A 22,488-nucleotide genomic window follows, 5' to 3' on the forward strand; every position below is an offset into this window, starting at 1 on the left:
ACCAAAATGACCAGCTGAGCTGGTTTGAAGCTAGAGGCTTTTATCCACTTAATATAGATGCATTCCTACCAGTGAAGTAAAGTCTATTTTCTTTTCTTTTGTCTTGTTTTAAGGCATCTTATATGTATAAGTATATTATGCTAGGACAGGCTTTGTTATGCATATTGAGTGGCTTCTAAATAAGCAAATGTTGAAATCAAAGATTGGTTGTCGTGAAACAATATGAAACTGAGTAAGATGAGTCTTCTAAAATAATGATAGTAGAGATTTTAAACTACATATCTAGCTATAGATTTTTCTGCTCATCATTTTGTCTTTCGTAATAGTTCTAGCTGTGAAAATGGATTTATTTGTAAATATGTAGTGGTGTGACATTTTAAGTTGTCTTTTTTTCTTGTGCCATTGAAACTTCCATGTTAGAAAACAGTTTTACTAGTTACGCTACAACAAAACAAGTATAAGATCTTTGGTTTTGTGGCTTTTCTAACCTGCAAATATATATACTGTGAATTTAATGGCTGTGCTATGAATTTATGTATAAAGTCACTTCCTTAGGATCAAAATACAGTATTTTGGCTTGTGGTGTGAATAATAATAATGCTTGAAGCTGGCTTTTACTCTCTGGATTGGTATTTAATTTGATTTTTGTGCCAAACCTTATCTTTCTACACACTGGAAAATGAAAGAATACAACCACTCTGTTTTGTTTTGCTTTTTACTGAACTGAGGTGGTAGTAATGTTGTGTCAACTTTCTTTGTGTCACTCCAGTTTTTAAGGTTTGAGGGGTGGAGGCACAAATCTGGCGTCGGAGTAGTAGCATGATCTACAAATTCATAACTGTATACCATGCCACCTCACTGGCTTCGGACAATCACTCTTGTGCCTGTGCTGTGTCATTGGTTTCCCCTGGTGCAATTGAAAGGCATGCTTCCTAACTCACATCAGAGTATTTGTGTGTGTCAGTTTCCTATTTTCACTCCCAGTACGTCCTTACCTTGGTGGAAGGATATGTTTTCCTGATAATTCCACAGACCAAGAGCTGAAAAATAAGTAGAGTGTTTAAAACCAGTTCATCCATCTTTAAACTCATGGTGTGATCTGCTGCAGGCTGCAGAAGTAGAACAAACACTGGTAAGAGGCAGAAACAAGAAAAAACCAAACCAGCTCTTCAGAGTGTGCGTTTTAAGCCGTAAACCTCCTGTCCTGTTTCAGAGCTTGGTCTCTGTCGTGATAAACTGTACTGGACTAGGCCACTGTTTGTGAAGTTTAGACAGCAACAGCCTAGGGTACTAACTGGAGCTTGAAAATCAGTTGCACGTGTGGGACAGCATGTACTTAAACTAGCTCTCCAGAGGTGAAAGGCCAGAGTATTCCCTACTGCACAGACTGTTTTCTATTTCAAAACACATCAGTATATGAGAAATCTTCTTATAGTAAATGCTACTTATTTTAGAACAGTTTCACAAAGCAATAAGATATGAGTGTGTATGTACAGTTCAAAGATTTCCCTAAGTGCATTGTCAGGGAGCAGGAATGGTTAATAACTGGGATCCTGGTGAACTTTTCATATCAACTTTTGATTAGTGAGTGCCTGATAAAATAGCAGTACCCTTAATTTTTCCTGGCAACAGAAAAATCCTCTTTCCTTTTCTTAGCTCTGGTATTCTTCTCATGCACATGGGAAAGAGGAAGAGTGGGGCTCTGGTACTGTACTCCTCTCCATGCATTAGAAATTTCCAGGCTGGAATTACATATGAGGTGGAAAAGGACATTCTTACAACTCTTTCTCACCTGTCTCAGCTTTGTAGTGGTTTTGAAACAGTGCTTTGAGTCAATTGTCCTCTCATTTTAATCTTTCTGTTATCGTTTAGACATAGCTGTGGTACCTTTTTCTGCTGATTAGGTTCTGAGCAACAAACTGCAACTGATAAGCATAGTCATAAATTTTCTGTCTGCAGGCTCAGGCAAAGAGGAATGTCCTGTCCTGTTTTGGTTTTTTTTTATTTTTTTTTCTTCTCATTAATTATTAATTAAATTTGTTCTGAGAACATTGCAGAAACTGAAGGCTTAAATCTTCTCACCTTCTCCAAGAAGCATCTAAGTGGAGTTAGGTGTCTTGGAGCCTTTTAAAGCCTTTGTTTAGGGTCTGATCTGGATTGACAAGCAAATAAATGGAAAGTAAATTTTTTACTGAACTGGTATTTTTCAGAACTTTATGATAAACTCGTACGCAAGCAGAAAGTAGAAATTTAAATCTGTTTTTAAAAATACTTGTTTAATTATGGGTGTGCTTGTTTTCTTTACGGTTTTCATCTTATCTGAAATTTGTGCCCTGAATTTCTTGTTTTCTTTTTAAATTTCAAAAATATAAAGGGGTTGGGGGCATATATAAAATGATGACTAGTGTGTAAAAAAAAAAAAAAAATCTGAAGAGCATATTTAATGGAATAAGATGCCTCAGGCATATGAAAGCATTGAAGTTCACCTTCATTTTGAAAACTCATGTCTATAACTTGGTTGCAAACTGACATATGCGTGTGATTTTGCATGTACTGATTAGTGCATTGGTTACCTGAAATGCTGCTCCTGTCATAGTATTTCTACTGTGCCTTTGCCTGTTTTACAGGGGTTAGATATTATTGTGACTAAGGAAGAAATTCATTGTCCTTTATTGGATTCTTTGACATAATGTCAGCTCACGTTTTAATTATGGTTCCTAGCTAAAAGGTAGGTTGCAAAGCACTTCTCAATTTTTGTGCTTAATTGCTACACTTCTCAAATTTCATGCTTGGTTACTTTTACAAGAGTTGAATGTTCAACACATCATCTGAGATGATGTGTTTTCCTGTTATGAATGGGAAAGGATTTGCCCTTCTGTTCTGGCAACCCATAGAAGTTCTGATGGCGAATCTTTAAAACTGACTGTGAGGAAGGAGTTGTTTTTCTTTTCAGCTCACTTATCAGTGGTTCAGCTCCTTTAATAGCTAGAGTCAAACGTCACATCCAAAACTGGCAAGCCGATGCCTTATTTGGATTAAAGTTAAAGCCCATTTTGGCACTGGAAACAGAATAAGCTCATTCCAAAAGAGTAAGGTTGGAATGAAGTTAGCAGGGCTCTGGGCCAGAAGATAAGTCCAGTATGCTTCATAGATTAACATGCTGACACTTACATAACTTTTATACAATATAAGGTAGCTGTTAAACCACACGTTGATGTGCTTGCCATTCAACATTACCCGAACACATAATGCATAGTACTGTTAGATTTATGAAATTTCTTTCATGGTACATCCTATAGAGCAGCATTCAGGAAACAGTTAAAATACTTAATTAGGTGTGTAATAACATGTGCCCACAAGAACCATAACAGACACACAGCATTGCCTCTAATAAAAGCAATGTCTCATTTTGCATTTCTACAGTAATTAGTTCTATTTCTTGACTTTATTTGTGATTGTATGCATTTAGCTATCATTTAATCTTTTTTATTTATTTTTTGCTACATGGGAATTTTAACCTCCTTGTCTTTTCTGGAAAAAAGCTTGTAATTTATTAAAGGGAATGTGAAGAGATCAGGTGGGATCAAGAGACTTATCTCTTGTTTTTTCCATACCATTGGGGTAAAGTGTGAATGTTACCACTAGATTATTCTCAATAGCTGGTGATGATTCTTACAATTGAACTTCTCTCTGGCAGTGACTATAAGCAGGCATGAACGTGTGTACTGAAAACTTATTGCCCTGTATACCACTAACGAGTAGATGTTGCTGCCTCACCTGTGGGCCCTAGTAGCGAACAGGAGTGCTTTTTGGTGACTTTATTACTCTTTTGAGAAACTTCGAAGTAGCTGGGGTAGTTTCTTCACTCTGGACATCTTGGGAGGGCAGAGACTGTAGAGCATCAACTATTGTTATGCTTTTTCTGGGTACATGGCCTGAAAACGGGAAGAGTGCCTGTGCCTGTGTAGGCCAAAACAAATATATGAGTGATTTTAGTATGCCAGTGGCAGCTAACCATATATCTTTTCTTGTGCCATGTTACATGATACAGATGAAATATTGGCAGTGCACAGAAGAGAAGTGGCTATCTGGTAGTTTTGGAGGATGAAAGGGTTAGGGAAGTGGGCTGTGGAAGTGGTAGAGGTAACACACTCCCTCAGAAAAGCTGATGTTAACCTGTAATACAGAAAATAGCAGTAATTTTAGATCCTTAGAAGCTGTTGGCTGACTTTTTCAGAAGTGATCCAGTCAGCTGCTTCTGTGTACATCTTGCGTAGACATACTTTCTTTCTGCATCTTGCCATTGCTATTCAGGTCTCAGTCACGGGACATGAATTACTGTATCCACGCTGTTCAGAGACTAAAACTGGTACAGAATGCTGTGGGATGTCTCTGCTGCTATGTTAGTTTTATAGGAATATATGCTGTAATAGTAAAAGCATGATCTTCATTGTGGAGTGACTACAAGCCCTTGGCTGTCTTCTATCCTTAACTAATCAGGATAAAATGTAAATTACAGGCAAAGGAATGTTTGTGTGGAGATTACCTATGCTGCTGCTGGAGAAGCAGCTGATTTTATTCAGTAACACTTGATGTGCCTAAACCTTAAGAGAATTTTTCAGAGTTCAAGACTTCAAGAACAGATCCATAATATAACTTGTGTGGCTAGAGAAACCCGTTAAGCAGGAGGAAGCAGCAGTTCTGCGTTAGGAAGAGCTGCTTTTTGAAGAGACTTAACATTTTTTCTTGTCATTATTGGATGATAAGAGAAAGCTTGTTCTTCTTGGACTAGCAAAATTTTCAGCTCAGGATGCTGTGTAGTGCAAGTATGTCTCTCTCCATGGAAACACTTGTGTACGTGTATGTTTTCCTCCCTTCTTCTAGTTTATTTTTGTCAGTGAAAGTTTATATCTGGCAAAAGATCTGAACTGAAGTGATGAGAAAAGAACAGTGATTTCTTGGTGGAGAAGAAAATGCTTGTGCTTGTATGGTTGTGATATGTACTTTATTCCTGGTCTAAGCTTTAGCCTTCCTCTAGATTATCTTTAAAGTAGATTTTTTTTTTAATTTTCCTGCCTCTAATTTTAAAATTATTACCCTACTTTTGACTTATTAATGCCTTCTATTGTAAATACCAGATAATGAAAGTCTGGGGATGCTACTATTACCTACAAAATAGCTTCATGGAAGACAAAAGTAAGGTTAGGAGGCAAAACTGCCTGTCCTGTCTGGGGCTTCTTCTGAAATTTCTCCTAGTTTTCATTCTAAGCAGTTCTTTTTAGTCCATCTCTTTATGCTCAGCTGTGAAAGAGTGCTCTTTGATGGGGCTTTTCAGATTTAGCATAGCAGAGCTAAGTGCTCAAATACAACTGTAATCCAACAATGTGAAAGCCATTAAGAGTGTGTCCCTATTGTTTCCCTCGGGCTTGCTGAAGGCTTTTGGGGGCATATAGGCAATATGAGACCATAAGGACTTGGCGTATGAACCATTGTGGCTTATTCTGTGTCACTGAAGTTGACAGGCTTTTCCATTGACACCTCTGTATGTTTGTGCTCATTAGTGCGTATGAGAGAAAGATACCTGCAGTAATAGGTATTTACAATTGTTTTCTGTTAGTCTACTGACCCAAACTTCTATGTGGGAAGCTTAGAAGGAAGGGGAAAATTAGAGTTTATTCTGTCTTTAGCCTAAAAGATTTCATGGATTTTTTTAAGTACAGAGCAGCCCAGGGATTCTCCAAGGCATGTGTCAAACTTCCAGATCAATACCTTGGTATGTTTTGTTGTTTCCCAAGAGATGAGACTTCGTACACAAACAAATGAGAACATCACATGCAAGGGCACTGTCATTTGTAGTCCAAGTGCCAAACATTCTGAATACTTTTCTCCAAGAAACAGGCATCAGAATTTCATTTTTTACAATTGTTGTCTTGTGTTCCATGAAGTACTGTAGTCGATATCTATTTTTCATTCACCTTGTGGCTTTGGTTTAGCATTTTAACAGCAGTTGCTAGGGAAGAGTTAGCCATGTTTATTGGGTCCTGACAAACGGGAACAGCTGAAAGACAAATATGGTATTCTGTTTTAAGTATAAGGTGGGACCAGAGCCAGAGATCAGCAGCTTCAGAATGTAGCTAGACACAAAGCTGGATCCTGGAGTCCCAAAGCACACTGTAGTTGTTCAGGCATAATGCTTAAATTTAGCTTATACTTTAACTACTTTTCTTGTTACAATTTTGATTCTTTCTGCTTGTTAAAAGGACAGTCAGCTTGTCCATTCTCATGAATTAATTTCTCAACAGCAGACAAAAATACTAAATGGAAGTAAATAATTATGCATTTCACAGCTTGCCCTGATTGGACTTTTTGCTTACTTGTGTTCACAGAAGGTAGGAATAAGTGCATAGGTTTGAGAATTTTTTTGTAAAAACTGGCTGTGTTGTGAGAAAGGGTACAACCAAGGTAGGGACGAAACTAGCAGAAATGAACTAGGGCAAAATTCTCAGCTTTATCAACATGCAATTACTGGATCTGAAATGAACAGTGTAAAAACTGTCAGATACACATACACACAGTCTTAAAACTGGTATACGTGCATCCACAATTACTATACTCCAGCATGCAGGGAGTTAATATAATTCATGCCATAGCTGGGAACTTTTACACTTGACATCTGCTAGTACTGTGGGAATCCAGGCCAGAATATGTGGGTAATTGCTCCATGGCTTTTCAAAGGATAATCCTTTCTTTACAATGACAGGTAAGTCATGGTGTACACAGCTAGTGCTTTGAAACATGAGTAAACCTCTCCTAATGGAAGTTTCTCTGGAAATAAAGATATGGAAACTGTCTTGCTTGCAGTCCTTACCACACCCCCAAAACCAAAAAGTCCCACCAAAAACCTTTTCTGAAGCACAAAAAAAGCCCCCTGAAGGCTGAGTTTTAATCTTGCCTGGTCTTTGCATTTTAACAATTTCTGTTTTGCACTTCCCAGAGCTTAAAAGTAATTTGCCCAAGTCTCTTTAGTTGAGTGAAAGGCTGGATGTTTAAAGTTAGGACCTTCTAACCAACACCAATCATTTGCTGTGGAGCTGTTAGCCATTTTATGGACTGATGCAGGAGACCTCTTCCATCTTGGGAAGTTCTGGATTTTCAGTAATGATGATGAAGATGCCACAGGTAATGCTTTTGGCAGGTATCCGGATAATGTAAGGCAAGAGCTGGAGTGCAAGATCTTGAGTAAGTTAAAAAGGAATTGCAGTATTTTTGAGTTGTAAAATGTTTCATGCTTCCATGGTTTCATACTTCTATGAGTCTTCTTGCCTCTGGGACTGACGGGAAGAAAAGAAATGGTAGAATGGGAGGGAAAAGTTGGACAGGCTGCCCTTCAAGGCCCTTAATAAGAGGTGCATAGAGCCTAGAGAATTTCAGAAATGGCTTGACTTTTGATGAGCTTGTGTCTTTCCCCATTGACCTTACTCTTTTTCCTTTGTAGCCTGGTCTGTCTAGAGCGATTCCTTTCTAAGACATTGCTGGGGAGATAGTGTTAGTGGGAGCACAGAGTGTGTGGTGAAGTAAGAAAGTTGACACGATTGGATGCATGAAATAGGTTAAGTAGCTTGTTTCCAGGGCCCAAAACATCTCCCAGGTCTCCCCTAGCTCTGATGTCCCAAAAGGACCACTCTTTTCCACCAACCCTGCCTCTCTGGTTTGGTTGTGGTGGGGTTGGTTTTATTTTTTTCGTGAGTAGGGGTAGGCTTGCGGTTGGAAGACTAACTGAAGTGGTATTTCTGACACACCGGCTGTTTCTATACCTAAGGTATAGGACATGCCTCTGAGTGTATGTCTATAAGGAAGTAAGACAATTTATTTCAGTGTAATGAATTTTTTTCCCTGTATTAAAGCAATGGTCCTTTTAGGATGAGTACCATACAAATAAGCTGTAGAAGACTGATTACTGTCTTAAGGCTTGCAGTGTTTGTGACCGTGCAATTAAATAGATAGACAAAGGAAGAGTGTGTTGTGAAAAATGAAGAGGACTTGGATAGAAAGCAGTAGTTTGGGGATGCTACCATCTGTAAGTAGTGTGTGCTACTGAGAACTTTGTTTTCTGTAACAGCTTAAAACCTAGCGGTTTTGTAATCGCAGTTGTGGTGTTCAGAAATTATCTGATACTGACATAGGGCTGGGCTAATTTATTTCTTTGACCACTTTTCTTCAGAGCTCCTTTTGCCTTAGGTGGTAGGTACAAACATTTTACATCCCTCTATGGCAATCTGCTCGCTTCAGAACATGTAAGGATTAGTAGCTAGAAGAGAGGGTTTTGTGTGTCCTAGATGTTTCTCTGTGGTTTTGATGGTGTGTGGCTTTTGTACTTTCTGCTTCAGGTTGAGTATAATGCTGCTTTCTGCCTTGGACTGTGGGTCTGGCTGCAGGGGCAGATGAAGTGAATCTGTAAATAGTTCCTAGAGCTTTTCAGTGGCATTTAAGTGTTGCCCTCTCGGCAAGTGTTACCTCGGGCATACTGGACATATTCATTTGTTCTCTTTTACAGTTTAAGGGGGGGCTGAATTTTCACCTGTTCAAATATTTCCAGTTACAAGTGAAAAAAAATCTATCTATAACAGATGAATCAGTGGTAGTGTAAGAAAAGCCTTTAGCAGGTCTTGAGCCAGCTAGTATCTGTACATGTTTCACGTTACAGTTTGAAGCATTAACCTGGGGAAGCATGAGTTGGATCATAGCATGCTTGGGGTTTATCTAGCAAATCACAGTGACAGAGGCAGTGCGATGACCCACTTAGAACACCATGTTCTGTCTCCTCAGTGTTCTGTTTGCAGTGCTGTTTTCAGCTGTATACTCAATCCTGTGTCAAGAAAAAAAAAGCCACTTGATGTAAATGACTGAAGGTTTAATTGTTATTTTAATATGACAGTCCATTTCCTTGGTTCTTAAGTGGCACTTGCAGGATGTTATGAAATAAAATGCCTCCATTTTATTTTAATGCCAGAGAGCCAAAAAAGTATTAGAGGACCAGATCCTTTAAGAAATTTAAATAGCAAACTTGTTGAGATCAATTGGACCTAGAGCTGGGCACCCAAATTAGTTGACCCAGGTGAACACAGAAACCTCTTTTGCAAAAAGAAACAGTGGCTTGAACAGAGAAGTGTATCTCCTCCCTTTTTGGAAGGAAGTATCAAGAGTCAGTGTGTGTAACTCTTTGGTAATTCTTCACTGGTGGAAATAAATAATTACATTATTCTTGGGATATTTTTTAAAGTGGTTTACTGATTTCCTGATGGATGGAAAAAGTAGGAGGATTACTTTGCTATGTGTGTATGTGAGTGATGAAATAATGACTTCCAAGCTTGTTATTCGTATTGGCAGCAAGAAACATAAATTGTTGAGATGTGAGTATCTGTACTGAGGATAAACCTAGCAACACATTTCTGGTTGTCAGGCAACATTCCCCCCCCAACTCCACCCCTTTATGGTGTCACTTGTGATGTAATGCCATGCTGAAATCGGACCCTCCATGCCTCGGATCTGTAATTAAATGTGACATCACTATACAAAGGCTCCTCAAAAAATTGCTGTGGGATAGTTGTTATTATTGGCATTAGAGCTATTTTAATAAGTACGCTTTCTACTTTCTGTTAGTATTAAATAGTGTATTAATACACAACTTTGCTCCTTATATATAACTTTCAAAGAAACAGACGTTAAATAAAAGAAGGCATAATTCTATAATGCTTTATATATGGGATTCATATTGATGCAAATGAAACGGGAGCTGGGAGTTCTGAGTGCAGAGCTGCTGCACAGAGTGACCAATCATCCGGGTTGCACTAACAATTGTATTTGTGCCATTGTTCAGGCTTCTCATCAGTTTCATCACTACATATTAACCTAGAAACTTCTGTTCTTCTTTTGTGTTTCAGAGGTCACACAAAATACGTGAATGACAGGCTATATGTCACTACTATTGCTTTCTTTGCCCTAAATGGTGTCTGACTCGGAATACTGTAAGGAGTAAATCATTAATTCTTTTGTTTACCTTGCAGTGGATTTCTGTTATATTCTTAGTAGATAAATTAAAAATATATCTATTTTTTTAATAGGCACTTTTTAACTTTCAAAGGAATGTTACTTCACTATACTGATGAGAATAATAGATTTTATTGGGCAGTTTTTAGCTAGAACTTAGGAATGTAACTGTCTGGCCATTGGGAGGAGGATAAAAGTAAAATGGCATCTTTTTTGCGTCCAGTCCAATAAATAGCTTGATGTTGATTGATTACCTGCAGAGTTGTAGAAGAAAGCCTTATTAAGTGAATCTTCCATGCTTAATGTGTATGGATGAGGTGCCAGTTTCTTCATGTTGGAAAGTTTCCTGCTCTGTAAAATGGGTGGATTCAGGTCTCAATTTGATCAGCATTTGCTGGACGCAACAACGGGTTCTGCTGTATAAGCACGTTTAAAAATTGAATTATTTGCCCTTTCAATATGCTTTTGCAACTTTGGAGCCACATATGGTTTGACTTTAATTTAACTGTCAGGTACTAGAAAAGGGGACTATGCTGTGCTGTGTAGTGAGAGCAGTTAAAGAAGCGGTTTCTGGTCTCTGTCTGCACTCATACTTTTCATCATAATAAAACCAAGCCAAACTGTACTTTTAGTTGCTTCGGTGCTTCTCTCAGGCAATTTTCTTTACAAGCTAACATAGAAACTTTATTACCAGTAGTGGGGGATCTGTTGACTTCAATGGAGTTTGCTGTTAACTGGAGCAAGGGCAGGGTTTCACCATGTAACTATAAATACTGTAAGGGAATATATTTCATGATGACCTAAGGTCCTTCTAGAGCTACTGACTTCATGTTTTTAGCTTCCCGTTGGCTCACACACCGCTTTTTCAAATGCATAGGAAGCACCTCGTGTTCTTGTCTGGGTTCTGTACATCAGCATTTAAAAGGAGACTAGTAAATACCAGGCATCCCAGAATGATAACATGATTTGCTTGGAGTGAGTGACAGAATGTTAAACTTGCTAGGGTGACCCTTTGCTTAGAGGGATAGAGAACATTACCCTGGTTTGGGATAGAGAACATTACCCTGAACTACCTGGGCACTGGTCTCTCTGGCTTGCTGGTGTCTTGTGGGTTTTCTTGTTTTAAGGGTTCTTTTGTCCCTACAGCAAACACATGGCTCACTGTAGGGTTGGCAGTGGAATGTACTGAGTTTTTAGGGATGCTCCTGTAACCTTACCTATTTATCTGTAAGGTAGACAGAGGATGCTGTTTTAGCCCTTAACTGCTCAGGCTGTTAAGCATCCAGAATTTCTTTATATTGATGAGACTACACCAATCAGTTGCTTTTATTAGCCTAGCTTTTATAGAAGACTATAAAAACACAGTACCTCTTCTTACAGTTCTTACAGGTATGTGGCACAAAGCAGTGTTTCAGGGATGTCCCAGATCCCACACTGGGTTGCCCAGCAAACAGAAAGGACAAACCACAGAACGCTTGATTGTATATTCCTGTATGTGGTTATAGGGCTGTAAGAATTGATGCATGCAGTGGGTTTAAGCTGACTTAATATTGGAAGGGCACATCTACCTCAGCCAAAACAGCACTGACTAAATTAGGCCTTTCCCAAACTGAAAGCATTCCCAGCACTGACAATGTTTACACTGACAAAGGAATTTACCTGCTGGAGTTTCCACAGCAGCCCCTGGTCTTAACCTTCTTGTAGACAAAGTTAACATCCTCAGCTACGTACTTGTGTATTTATTTAGAGGCGTTGGTGGCTCGGCATTTTGCAGCTCATCTGTTGTAAAGACAAAACTAAGCACAAATCAGACTTGAAGAAATAGGTTATTTCTGAGCAAATGCAGGTTGCTGTTGTGCTGCTTTCTTCAGCCAGGGAAGTATGACACACACAGTATTTTGGAGAAGGAATGCCAGCAAAGGTAGCCAGCATGGCTTGGAGGAGGACCGAAGACCTGCTTGGAGGTACTAACAGAAAGGGTGTTACTAGCCAGTGAAACGAGAAAAAAAAAAAAAAGAAAGTGCTGCTTACTTTGCTTCTTGTAGCAAGTTTTGGGTTTTTTTGTTTTTTTGAACAGTTTTTTCTTGCCTGAGAAATTTGTATTGGATAGTTCAGTTTTGCAGGCAGAATCCCGCATTTAAGATGCTTCCCCAAATATCTGTATTTTCCTTAAAACTTGCTTCTATTCTGTCACTTTACAGAGGAGTCTCGTTTTGCTTTTGTTGAAGGATTAGGGCATGGGAATTTTTGCCAGGTATAATGGGTTTACCATGGTGTATTTTGACCTTTGTGCTTCTGGAATGAAGGGTGGCTCTGGCAACAGAAAAAATATCTCAGAAAAGTTGAGAATGTTGTTTTTGGATTTGTGTATTCTACGGATGACATTGAAATGGATCAACTGAGAGCTGTGTGGGCAATGCTAGATGCTCATATATATAACTGGTTTATGTTTGGTGGTGGAAGAAAACCTCTGTACAAAATTATCTGCATGTAAGCCTGAACAGTTAAGCATTACCAACTCTCAGGTAATATGCATATTTTGAGAAATGATGGGGGAAACAATTGTGTACTCCAAGCAAAATTTATTAGAAGTCTACTCAAGAAAAAAAAAAACCACAAAGACCTTTTGCTTGTAGGAATTCAAAGTCAGTTACCTGAAAGCCAGGTATGAAAAACCTGTATTCTTCTAAAATCAGTTACAGAGTAGAAACAGTACTTTTAAATATCACAGGCAACAGATATTTAAGTCTTCAATCATAAATGGCATAGAAGATAGGTATTAATCTCACAGCAAAGCTGCATGCAGATCTAGTTTAAAATTGAAAGCCTTTGAATATAAAGCTTTTGCCATGAAATCTGCAATAATAAAGGTATGCTGCACAAAGATGTTTCTTTACCTTTGTCTTAATGACATTTCTCAGTAATAAAGACATATGTACATTTAGAATTGGCTGGTAAACCATATTTTAATTAATACATTTTTGCATAAAATGCTATCTTACAGAATTGCACTATCCAGATGTGCTTATGGTAAATAGAGCAAGAAAAGAAAAATGCATTGAAAAGTTCTGTGTATGAAGAGGGCAAAGATCAAATAAGGAACTTAATTTTTTTAAAATCAACAACCAAATGGCTCTGTACAAAAAAGCAAACATATGTACAAAATGCTACAGAGACTACATACACTTTGACAATTTCAATCCTTTACTCATGAGAAATGCAGTAGAAGCTTTTGCCATCTATAAGGTGCTGAAGAAACCAAATCTGAATTTTTATTTTTATAAAGCCATAGTCATTATCATCCTGTGCCTTAATTTCATTTTTTATTTATGCTTACCTTTGCTTATGGAAAATGTATGTTTTCAAATACTTACTTCATTTAGGAAAAAACCCAAACAACTCACCTCTACATTGTTTCAGTTTTAATACTTGTGACTTTTTTCTGTACTAGATTCCTTAAAAAAACGTGTAACTTGGGTTTTGCTAACATACATACATACATATATATATATAGTGAAGTAAATCAGTACATGATACTTGTGAATGTTTTCCAGGTGGCTATGTTAGGAAAAAAAAACCCCCATCAACCCTTTGCTCTAACACTGTTTACTTCCTGCTTCTTAAAATTCCTGTGATACATAAAAACACTAACCTCTCAAATTTCACATTGCTTACTATTACACCACTTTGATTGCAACCATTTAATGTCAGACATCAGCAGCAGGTTATTTATTGTCTATGCTTGTATCATTGTCTGTCTCTTCATTAAATCCTCCTTCCCAACGTTTTATACCTCTTGCCCTTCTTACCTTTTAACAGAAAACACTACGGCTTTATTAGGGAAAAATGAAAAGAGGTTTAGCCAATATCATTGCACCCGCTCAGAACACTTGCAGTTCTTCCTTTTTTTCACTACGTTTGCTTGAGATTTTACAATCATTGTGCATTTGTTACAACATACAAGTGCAGGCAAAAAGATCTATATTATAATTCATCATACACTGTAAACCAGTACAATAGGCAAACCTGTGATACGGCAAAGTGAAAGCAACAAATGTTGCCAAGCTAGTAAGAATGTGGAAACTCAAACCATTTTAAAGAAATAGTAAACAGCAACTTCCCCCCCCATATTACATGCATGCTGAAAAAATCCCATCAGACTTCATGATAGTACCGCAAACGTCCAAACCAAGAACAGCTGCTCCCCCTGCTCACCCTCCAGGGCAATTCATCTGTGTACCTGTCACCAGGCTTTTCCTACTGTGTTTCGAATGGAAAGGCTTTAAAGCAGGGAGTACTTAAATGCTGAAATGCTTCTTCTTGTTTTAGAATACCTTAGTTATTCACACCGTGGTCGTTGCTGTAATACTGCTGGAACGGTTTGGAGGATGGGATGGGATGAGGATGAACTAGATGGCCTTTCTCTTAGACTGCAAGCAAGAAAACAGAAGGCCAGCGCAGCATGTTTTCTAGCAGCTTTATGCAGATGTGTTGCAGAGATGCGGCATAAATAAGTAGAAAAAAAAATTCAGAGCCTCTTGACATAGTTTCCAGGGAAAGTACCAAAGAATTTGGTTCTTCTCGAGGTTCCTGAAATTAGAAGCAATAGATGAAAGATGGGAATAACAACAGGAAATCACTATGTAAGCATGGCCTTTAAAATTTTTATGTTTAATTTTGAACAAACAGAAATAGCTACAGTTTTTAATAACATAACTTCAAAAAGTTCTTTTGCATTTCATTTGTGAGTTGAGTTTTAACACTTTATAGCTGTAGGAAGGAAAAAGCAAGTAAAGAGGCCGTTTGAATAAATTGTTAGGCCTAATTAAAGCTGTACTAAAATTTTGACTTGGGACATTGAAATAATTTAAACTCAACAATATTGAGACTATTCTAGTAATTTGATTTTTTTGAATGCTGAGGTCTAGTTAGATGATTAAGTTAGCCACTGTGTGCATAAGAGTTTACAGAATAAATAAGCCATCTTATCGAGGCCTAGTTATCAAATCTCTGTTTGTTCAATAATAATTGGTTCTAAGTAGTCAAATCTATAGATGTATTAATGTAAGTAAGTTTTACATTGCCTGGTCTTTATGAAGAGAGCAATAACCCACAGTCTATTTTTGTAACATGAGAATGACAACAGTGCTGTACAACAAACTGGAGGCATAGGTCAATTTGTGTCCATCAATCCCAAAAGACATAAGTGAAAAATTGCCCACTAATTTCAGTGGATTTTGGTTGAGATGTCTCCTGATAAAGCCAAGTTCAGGTTTATTACACTGAATGCTAAAAATTAATTTATTTCAAAGACATCAAAGAGGACAGCAAAGGTCAGAGGAAAAAAAAACCAACAAAAAAAGAAGCAGCTAAAGTAAAACATACCCACAAACCATCCATCATCACATTTTTCCATCACATCAATGACATCTCCCTCTCTGAGCTCCAATTCATCTTCATTCCTAGGAGTATAGTTATACAGAGCCTGAAACCTTAAATAGGACAAATGATGCATTTTAAAATGAAGTAAGAGTTCTTTGCACCTTTGCTGAAGAATAGGAGCTGGCTTAAACATTAGCTAGTAAGTAATACCCCAGGGGAAAAGGGTTTATTATTTAATTATTTATTAAAAGGGCTAGGTATGTATTATAGTACATAAATAAATATCAGAAAAGCAACTCATCAGACAGCAAAGACTGGGGGCTCAAGGCCAGTCTGATGGTTCCTCAACCAGTTTATTTAATCAGTTGCTTTGAACAGATAATTCTAGTAGTATCCCTTCTAGAGGGGTGGCTGTAACATGGGGTGTTAAGGAGCCCAAGCTCCTTAACATCCCATGTTTGCACCTAAACCTGTGACTCTGCCTTTAAGCTCTGGAAAGCTGAATCTACTGTATGTGTTCTCTACCTTAGCAGAGCAAGGTGCCATACAGCGTAAGCAAGGTGCCTGGTGTCCCTCTGCAGTGGGTGGAGGAGGAAACCAGGAGAGTGGCCCACGCACTGCTACTGTGACGGAGGGACCACCCTGGGCTCCTCGGTAGCAACTGCTGAAGCAAACCTTGAAACTATAGGAGCTCTGTGTGTAAAAGGGGCAACTACCTTTTTGGGGAAGGTGGAAAATGAATTGCTATTTGGCAACATACAGCTGTAACTCCTTCCCTGGTTAGCACCTGGTTAGCCTCTGACATATATATATATATAAATATAAAATCTCTGAGATTGAGGGAGGGGCTTGAATCAAATTAGGGTACATAAGGATGGAAACTCAAACAGTATTTGGATGCTGACTTGTACCTCCACCTCGCCAGGGCTGTGGATTAAAGGATCTAACATGGATAACTGGAAAAAGGCATGAGATTACTAAAGTTATCTTTCATTCTTTGTCAGCTTTTAATAGAGTTTCTTGGAATTTAATGAATGGCAATAAACTTTTAATAGGAGCACCTGAAGGTGCTTGGGCTGGCAGTCCATGGGCAGATTGCTGCAAAAGCCCATAAGTCCTACAGAATTAGACTCTGTCATTTTTTCTCATCGTCTGTGCCCCAGCTATGACTGACTGCGTGTAAACAAGCAGGGTACAACTGCAGAAATTCTACACAGGAAATAGTTTTAATATCAAAATATTAAAGTAAAACATAATCATATCAATTTTTCCCTCTTAACAACAGTTCACTGTCTTTTAAAACCTTAATGCCATTACACTTCCCCCAATAAAAACAAAATGACTCCCCCTTTGATGTGTTAGTACTAAGTATTTTCATTAGATCTGTATCATTCAGGCAAAGTTTCCATGGCTTAAATGAGATGTTTATTTAAAAAAAAAAAAAATTACTGCTCCTGAAAGTCCCTTTTGAAAATCCTATATATAGACTGGTGCTAGACCTAGTGTAATGATGGTTCTCTTGAATAAATGACACTTATTTTTCACATTGCTAGTTTGGAGAAAAGAAATACGCCGTTCCAAGAAAAAAAATGAATTTAACTTAATTATTTTTCTGTCTGGCAGTTATCTCCCCAAATCTGGAAAGTTTAATTTTATATTTCAGTCACACTAAAAAATGGAACGGGTCTGGCTATTTAAACAATTACTGCTGGTGATTTGTGTAGCAGAAGTAAAAACAGCCTGTGCAAAAAATTACGTGGCAACATTTTCTGTCATGCTTATCACTATATTCCAGGAAAGTGGAGCTATGATGATATTCCAAAACTTATTAAATCCATCTTCCAAAGGTACAAGAGTTGCAGATGTCATGTGTCATGAATAGGATTCAAGCCAATTACTTATTCAAATACAGCAACAAGAACTTCCCAATTAGCAGTCTTTGTATTTTAGAAATCTAACCTTAGTCATTTCTTGATAATCTGTTTTAATAACTACTTTGTAGTAATTTTATTCTGTCTTTGATAATTTCTTAAATATGAAACCTCTACTACCTTTTACAACACTAACAATACATATTCAAGACAAATGGTTGGTTGGCAATTTAAATATATTTCTGTTTTTAATTTTAGGTATAAGTAAATTTAGTCATGAACTACTTAAGCCATATTGAACAAAATTAATTGGGTAATTATTGCTTATAAAGTAGTTAGAGTTAGGTGTATCAGTAAGCTCAACAAAACCAACAGGAGCTTGTGGTTTTACTAAGACTCAACCCAAAAAGTCCAATTTTCATTTTATACTCTCTGTGGTATAGTTATCTGGTAACTTTTTACCCCTCACTTCTCTCTTGCCGTTTCTTCAAGTGGCTGACAGGTAAACTTTTAAATATTTTTACAAGCTAAGCCTTAGTTACATGTAGGAGAATTCATCTAATAGGGCCTTCTCTGAAGTGCTCTGATGCTAGAGGCAGAATAGCTACTGCTTTCAATGATCACTGGAGCGGGACGTGAGTGCAAGACTGGGAGGGAGGCAGAATTTGAAACAACCTTGCACCAAACTTGCATTTGGTCTTCAGTCAACACTGAAAAATCTTTTCATACTTTATCCCATTTATACATTGTTTGTGAAAATAAGACTTGAGGTCTGGGTTCTCCAGTTTTCAGAAAAGCTTTCTTGTATCTGGTTTTTAAATTGCATATGTAAATTACACCACAAAGTGTGAGCCTGTGTTCCTGTGATCAACATTATCAAGGTATTCACACCCTGAACTCTTTCTGAATTTGTGTTGTCAGTAAAGCAGATGAGTTGAATCAATGTGAAATCTTTATTTGGAATTCTGCTGAAAATGGAGGGAATAAAAAAAGTCAAAGTTTTAGTTTTACAAAATTATTATCCTTTTAAAGTGCAAACAATGGAAATTGTAAGTTGGTGTGTCTGTGTTTGATATAAAATTAAACTACTGAGGATTTATCCTCTGGAACCTTCTTACATATTTTCCTGTAAATTTCTGAAATTTCGTAATCTTATTTGGCAGGTTAACAAGCTATTTGACAATGTGCTGGCTATTGCTTAAATGTTAGGTTTTGGTTTAGTAGACAAGAAGTATACTTACGGTTCCCCCCCACTTTGTATATTTTCATGAGCAAGCACAGGGCGCTGTGGCTGAAATGACATGATTTGAAATGTAATAAAGATCTATAGTCTAAGGTCCAAATAGCTGGATAGGGGCATGATACATAGTTGCTTGGAAGTTCATATTCTACCTTGTGAAAAACAACACCCCCTGCCCCCTCCAACTCAAAATAAATTCTTAAGAGACATAGCAAGCAACAGAATCTTGGCAAGCTTGAAGATATGGTTTTTTTTGGAGGACATAATAAAAACTAAAACAAAACTTTATCAACAGCCCATTCTATTTATAGTATAGTAGAAAGTTTGAATAGAACCCTGCTGCTTTTTCTCCTTTCTCTGTGAAACAGAAATTGCATTAAAATAATCAGATGCAATGGAAAAACATTATACATTCCTTGGGTGAGTTATATTTTTAAATAAGCAGAAATAAAATCTCCTACATGTAATGACAGAATTCGGAATACTTGCAGACAAACAACATACCAATTCACATTACACACACACAGTGCTAACTTGGCAGGCATATCATGCTATGCTTTAATTCTGTTTCATCTCAAGGGGGAGCATAAAGCCATGCAGGCTGTTGAGAGGCAAAGAGCAGAAAATTCTTTGAAAGAATGCATGTAAATTGTGTGAAAATAACAATAAACACCTTTACTACAGAGGAAATAGTTGTTTGTATTTCCAGTGCAAAGTTTTATGAAAGGAACTACCTTCTGTCTCAATGGCACATTACCCAACACAAATACACAACACATCTGGACACAATGGAAATGAAAATTATTAACTTGCTACTTAAACCATATCTTGCTTAGAAAGACATTGACTTCTACCTGTTAGAATCTGGCTGGGGCCAGGAACACCACAGGGGCAGCTGCCTGGGAGAGCTCTAGATATGCAGTGATCATATTTACTGTTGAGTGAGGATGCCCTATGGTCACACTGTGGAGAACAACAGTCTGATACAAGTCTGGGAACTGTATCTGTTTTGGGAGTGTGGATATCAAACTCAGCTCATAGCACTTTCTTTCATGAAATGGAGTAAACTGTAACCTGATCTTGAAATCATGGGATTTGTCTTATTATTCCATGGTTCTCTCTTTCCCAGGTTTGACTATTTCAGTGCATCTTCCTTCAGTTTACTCTTGAAAATGATAGTCTTCCATGAGAGAAGGCCGTGGAAAACAACTCACAGCCTGATATCAACTGAATGCTAAAATGCATTACTTTGTTTCCCCCCCCCCCCCCTTAGCAGATGAAATTAAAGTGGTTAAATTTCTTTTCATCGTGTTTGTATGTGTACATGCAGATAATATCATGAACGTTCTCCACTTCATTTTCCAGCCTGTAGAATATAATTTTAAAAAGGTGCCTAAAGATGCAGGCAGGCAGATTACCAAACTTTTATTCATATTAATGACAGCTAGGTGGAAAAATCTTCTCCAGAGTCCCCCAAAAATTGCTTTTACACTGTGATTCTCTTCTCTCCCTCACTTAACTCTGCTCTGCCAGTGTGCAAGAGAGAAGGATAATTTTTACCGAAGAATCCAACAACAAAGACTGCAAATTAGACTTTTAATTTCTTGGTAAATCCCTTCAACAGTTGTCTTGTCAAGCAAGAAGAGAATATTCCACTATTGCTTGGTATTTGGATTGGAATCTGACCTTATTTTTTGCTAATCTTTCATCGGGTCTGTAACTGAGCTGAATGCCAAACATAGTCAGGGATGCAAGAGAACTTGACTGAGCTTAAGGATTGTTCTTGAAAACAATAAAAGTCCATGTTCTAAACAATACTACAGATGATTTCATACTTTAAACCTCTACAAAGACAGGAGCAGATTAGGTAGGTCAGTATTATCTTCTTTTTCTGCATATACGTCAATGCTTTAAAATGTTTTATTGGGAGTTAGCTGCTGTAGAAACAGATTATAGAAAGTCAAATTTTCAGCTCTATGTTACTGCTACAGAGAAAACTTTGATGGAAGTAGAATCTGGAAAAACTAGGGTGAAGTAATCTGTGCTATTCTAATCAGGTGGACCCTGAAGCTCATGCTCTATCTAAATGCATTCTTTAATAGCACCCCAGCTGAAATCAAGAAGATTTCTCCCCAATTTCTTTCCCAAAGCTCCAATTCCCACATACAGTGACATTGGCTAGACTGGGGACTGTTGCAAGGTCTGGCTAATAGTGTTCATGAAATGCATGGGTAGCTCTTGCTGCTCAGGATTTCTGGTTTCCAACTACAGCTTAGTTCACTACACTACTCTACACTGTACTGTCTTGTTTCCTGAGAAAAACTGTAGGACCTGATCCCCAAAACATTAAAAAGTATGCAGTCGAGTAAAAGTTGTGCTCCTGATTTTCGTGTATGATTGATGTGTGCTTGTATGTAATAGTTCTGTATGGCCCTGCATGTGCAAATTAGATGTAAAATTTGTGCTCTTGTAGTTTTGAAATTAAAGTAACAAATGCACTAAACATTGACCAATGAGGTCCTCTTAATATATTGATTACATGCTATTCATTTGGAGTAACACGCAAAGTTAAAATAGGGCTTAATCCCTTTTTTAATGGATTTTATTCCCAGTTGGACTTCCTCTGGGACAGTGTTGGTCTGCTACTACAAGAATCCTGTTCTTCCTATGATTGAATTGTCTCTCTTCAGTGATGAACAAAGCACTGTCCCCTCATACCTGGTAGTAAACTAAGGCCTGACAAAAAGCCAAGACTTTAAAGGTTACACAAACGTGCATCTCTTAAATTAAAATTCAAATTTTAAAAAGGGGGCCGCCAGGAAGACAATAACCTAAAATAAGCAGCAACAGCTTGGAAAACAGCCCATCCTGTTATCAGTTTTAAGAGCCACATGTTAAGAAACTGATGCAAAGGATAATTTAGTCCTAAACTGAAAGAGAAATATAATCCATAAATACTTATCCCCCAACCTAAACTATACGAGAGTTATTCCATAATTTATATAACCTTTCTGAGCGAAACATATGAAAACTGTAAACAATCTGACTTCCTGGCTAGGTAAAATTGTTACAATTATGTTACTGTTATATTAGACATATGAAGGGAAAGGCTAAAGAGTATGAGAGTCTGGAATAACGATGGTTGGATAAAGAGCAGTGTTGAGTGAATGTAACATAGAAGCAACAAAACTTTTTGAAAAGAAGGACATAGATTCAAAAAGCAAGAATTCAGCCTGTATGCAAAAGACTATATTCATGCAAGAAAGTATAAATTTTTGACTCTAGTAGAAGCTTGTTATTTTAATAATCTAAAAATGTTTTGAAACAAAAGCTGTAATTTAGGAAAAACCAGACTAAGTTGAAAGAACTTTGATCTCTTATGTGTTGTAGCACTGGAAATACTATGTAGTACTGTGGAGATAAGCTACACTAATGGATTTATAAAATATGTTTTGGCACACACAGACCTGTTGGCTTTACTCAGACATAGCACAGAAGCACAACAGGAAGAAAACATAGCATACTGATAACGCTGAGGCACTGGATGAAGCAAAATACTGAAAGACTAGACACTGAGCTCCTTCTCCATGGAAATGCTGTTATTGCACACCGGGCATCCAGTACCATACCCTGTGTGAATAGCTGTGACCTCTGACAGGTGAGCTGCAGGATCTCTTAGTCATCACTGGGCTACGAGGAGGTTTACCCAAAACAAATATCTGCCTCTTTAAATTAGCCTAGAAAAATCACAAAAACTGTGTCAAGTGGGTGTGTAAGAATGAAGCATCACAGGACTTTTTGTTGCTTCATTCATACATGCAAACTGGACATGCTTGTCTTGATAACAAAAAGCAATTGTTTTACAGATGGAAATAACAGTACCGTTAGTATATGTTATCGCATATTCTATATGCTGCCCTGGCACATGCCTTTACACATTACAGTTAA

The 22,488-nt window shown here is 37.6% G+C and overlaps 1 protein-coding gene and 1 long non-coding RNA gene across 14 annotated transcripts in view; one reads left to right on the forward strand and one right to left on the reverse strand.

Annotated features, from left to right (window-relative positions):
• Nucleotides 1-22,488, forward strand: part of LOC138720116 (uncharacterized) — a 42,600-nt gene that overhangs the window by 2,552 nt on the left and 17,560 nt on the right. The window contains exon 1 of one of the 10 annotated variants that reach the window (XR_011337369.1): nt 58-76. The exons of 6 other annotated variants lie outside the window; for them this stretch is intronic. This is a non-coding gene — a long non-coding RNA (uncharacterized lncRNA). Of the gene's footprint in view, nt 1-57; nt 77-106; nt 125-214; nt 233-4,808; nt 4,827-22,488 lie in introns of those variants that run through there. 3 more of the 10 variants (XR_011337373.1, XR_011337375.1, XR_011337374.1) reach the window with 3 other exon arrangements.
• The window catches only part of SORBS2 (sorbin and SH3 domain containing 2), a 232,010-nt gene continuing 222,148 nt past the window's right edge, over nt 12,627-22,488 (reverse strand). Inside the window, exons 28-31 of one of the 4 annotated variants that reach the window (XM_069855894.1) lie at nt 22,170-22,277; nt 18,542-18,591; nt 15,433-15,539; nt 12,627-14,637 (exon numbers count right to left, since the gene is read on the reverse strand). In XM_069855894.1, the coding sequence (XP_069711995.1) occupies nt 14,576-14,637; nt 15,433-15,539; nt 18,542-18,591; nt 22,170-22,277 (327 nt within the window). In that variant the 3' untranslated portion in view covers nt 12,627-14,575. The remainder of the gene's footprint in view (nt 14,638-15,432; nt 15,540-18,541; nt 18,592-22,169; nt 22,278-22,488) is intronic. The other 3 variants (XM_069855895.1, XM_069855896.1, XM_069855897.1) reach the window with 3 other exon arrangements.

Source organism: Phaenicophaeus curvirostris, chromosome 4 (assembly GCF_032191515.1).
Source record: "Phaenicophaeus curvirostris isolate KB17595 chromosome 4, BPBGC_Pcur_1.0, whole genome shotgun sequence".
Lineage (NCBI taxonomy): Eukaryota > Metazoa > Chordata > Aves > Cuculiformes > Cuculidae > Phaenicophaeus > Phaenicophaeus curvirostris.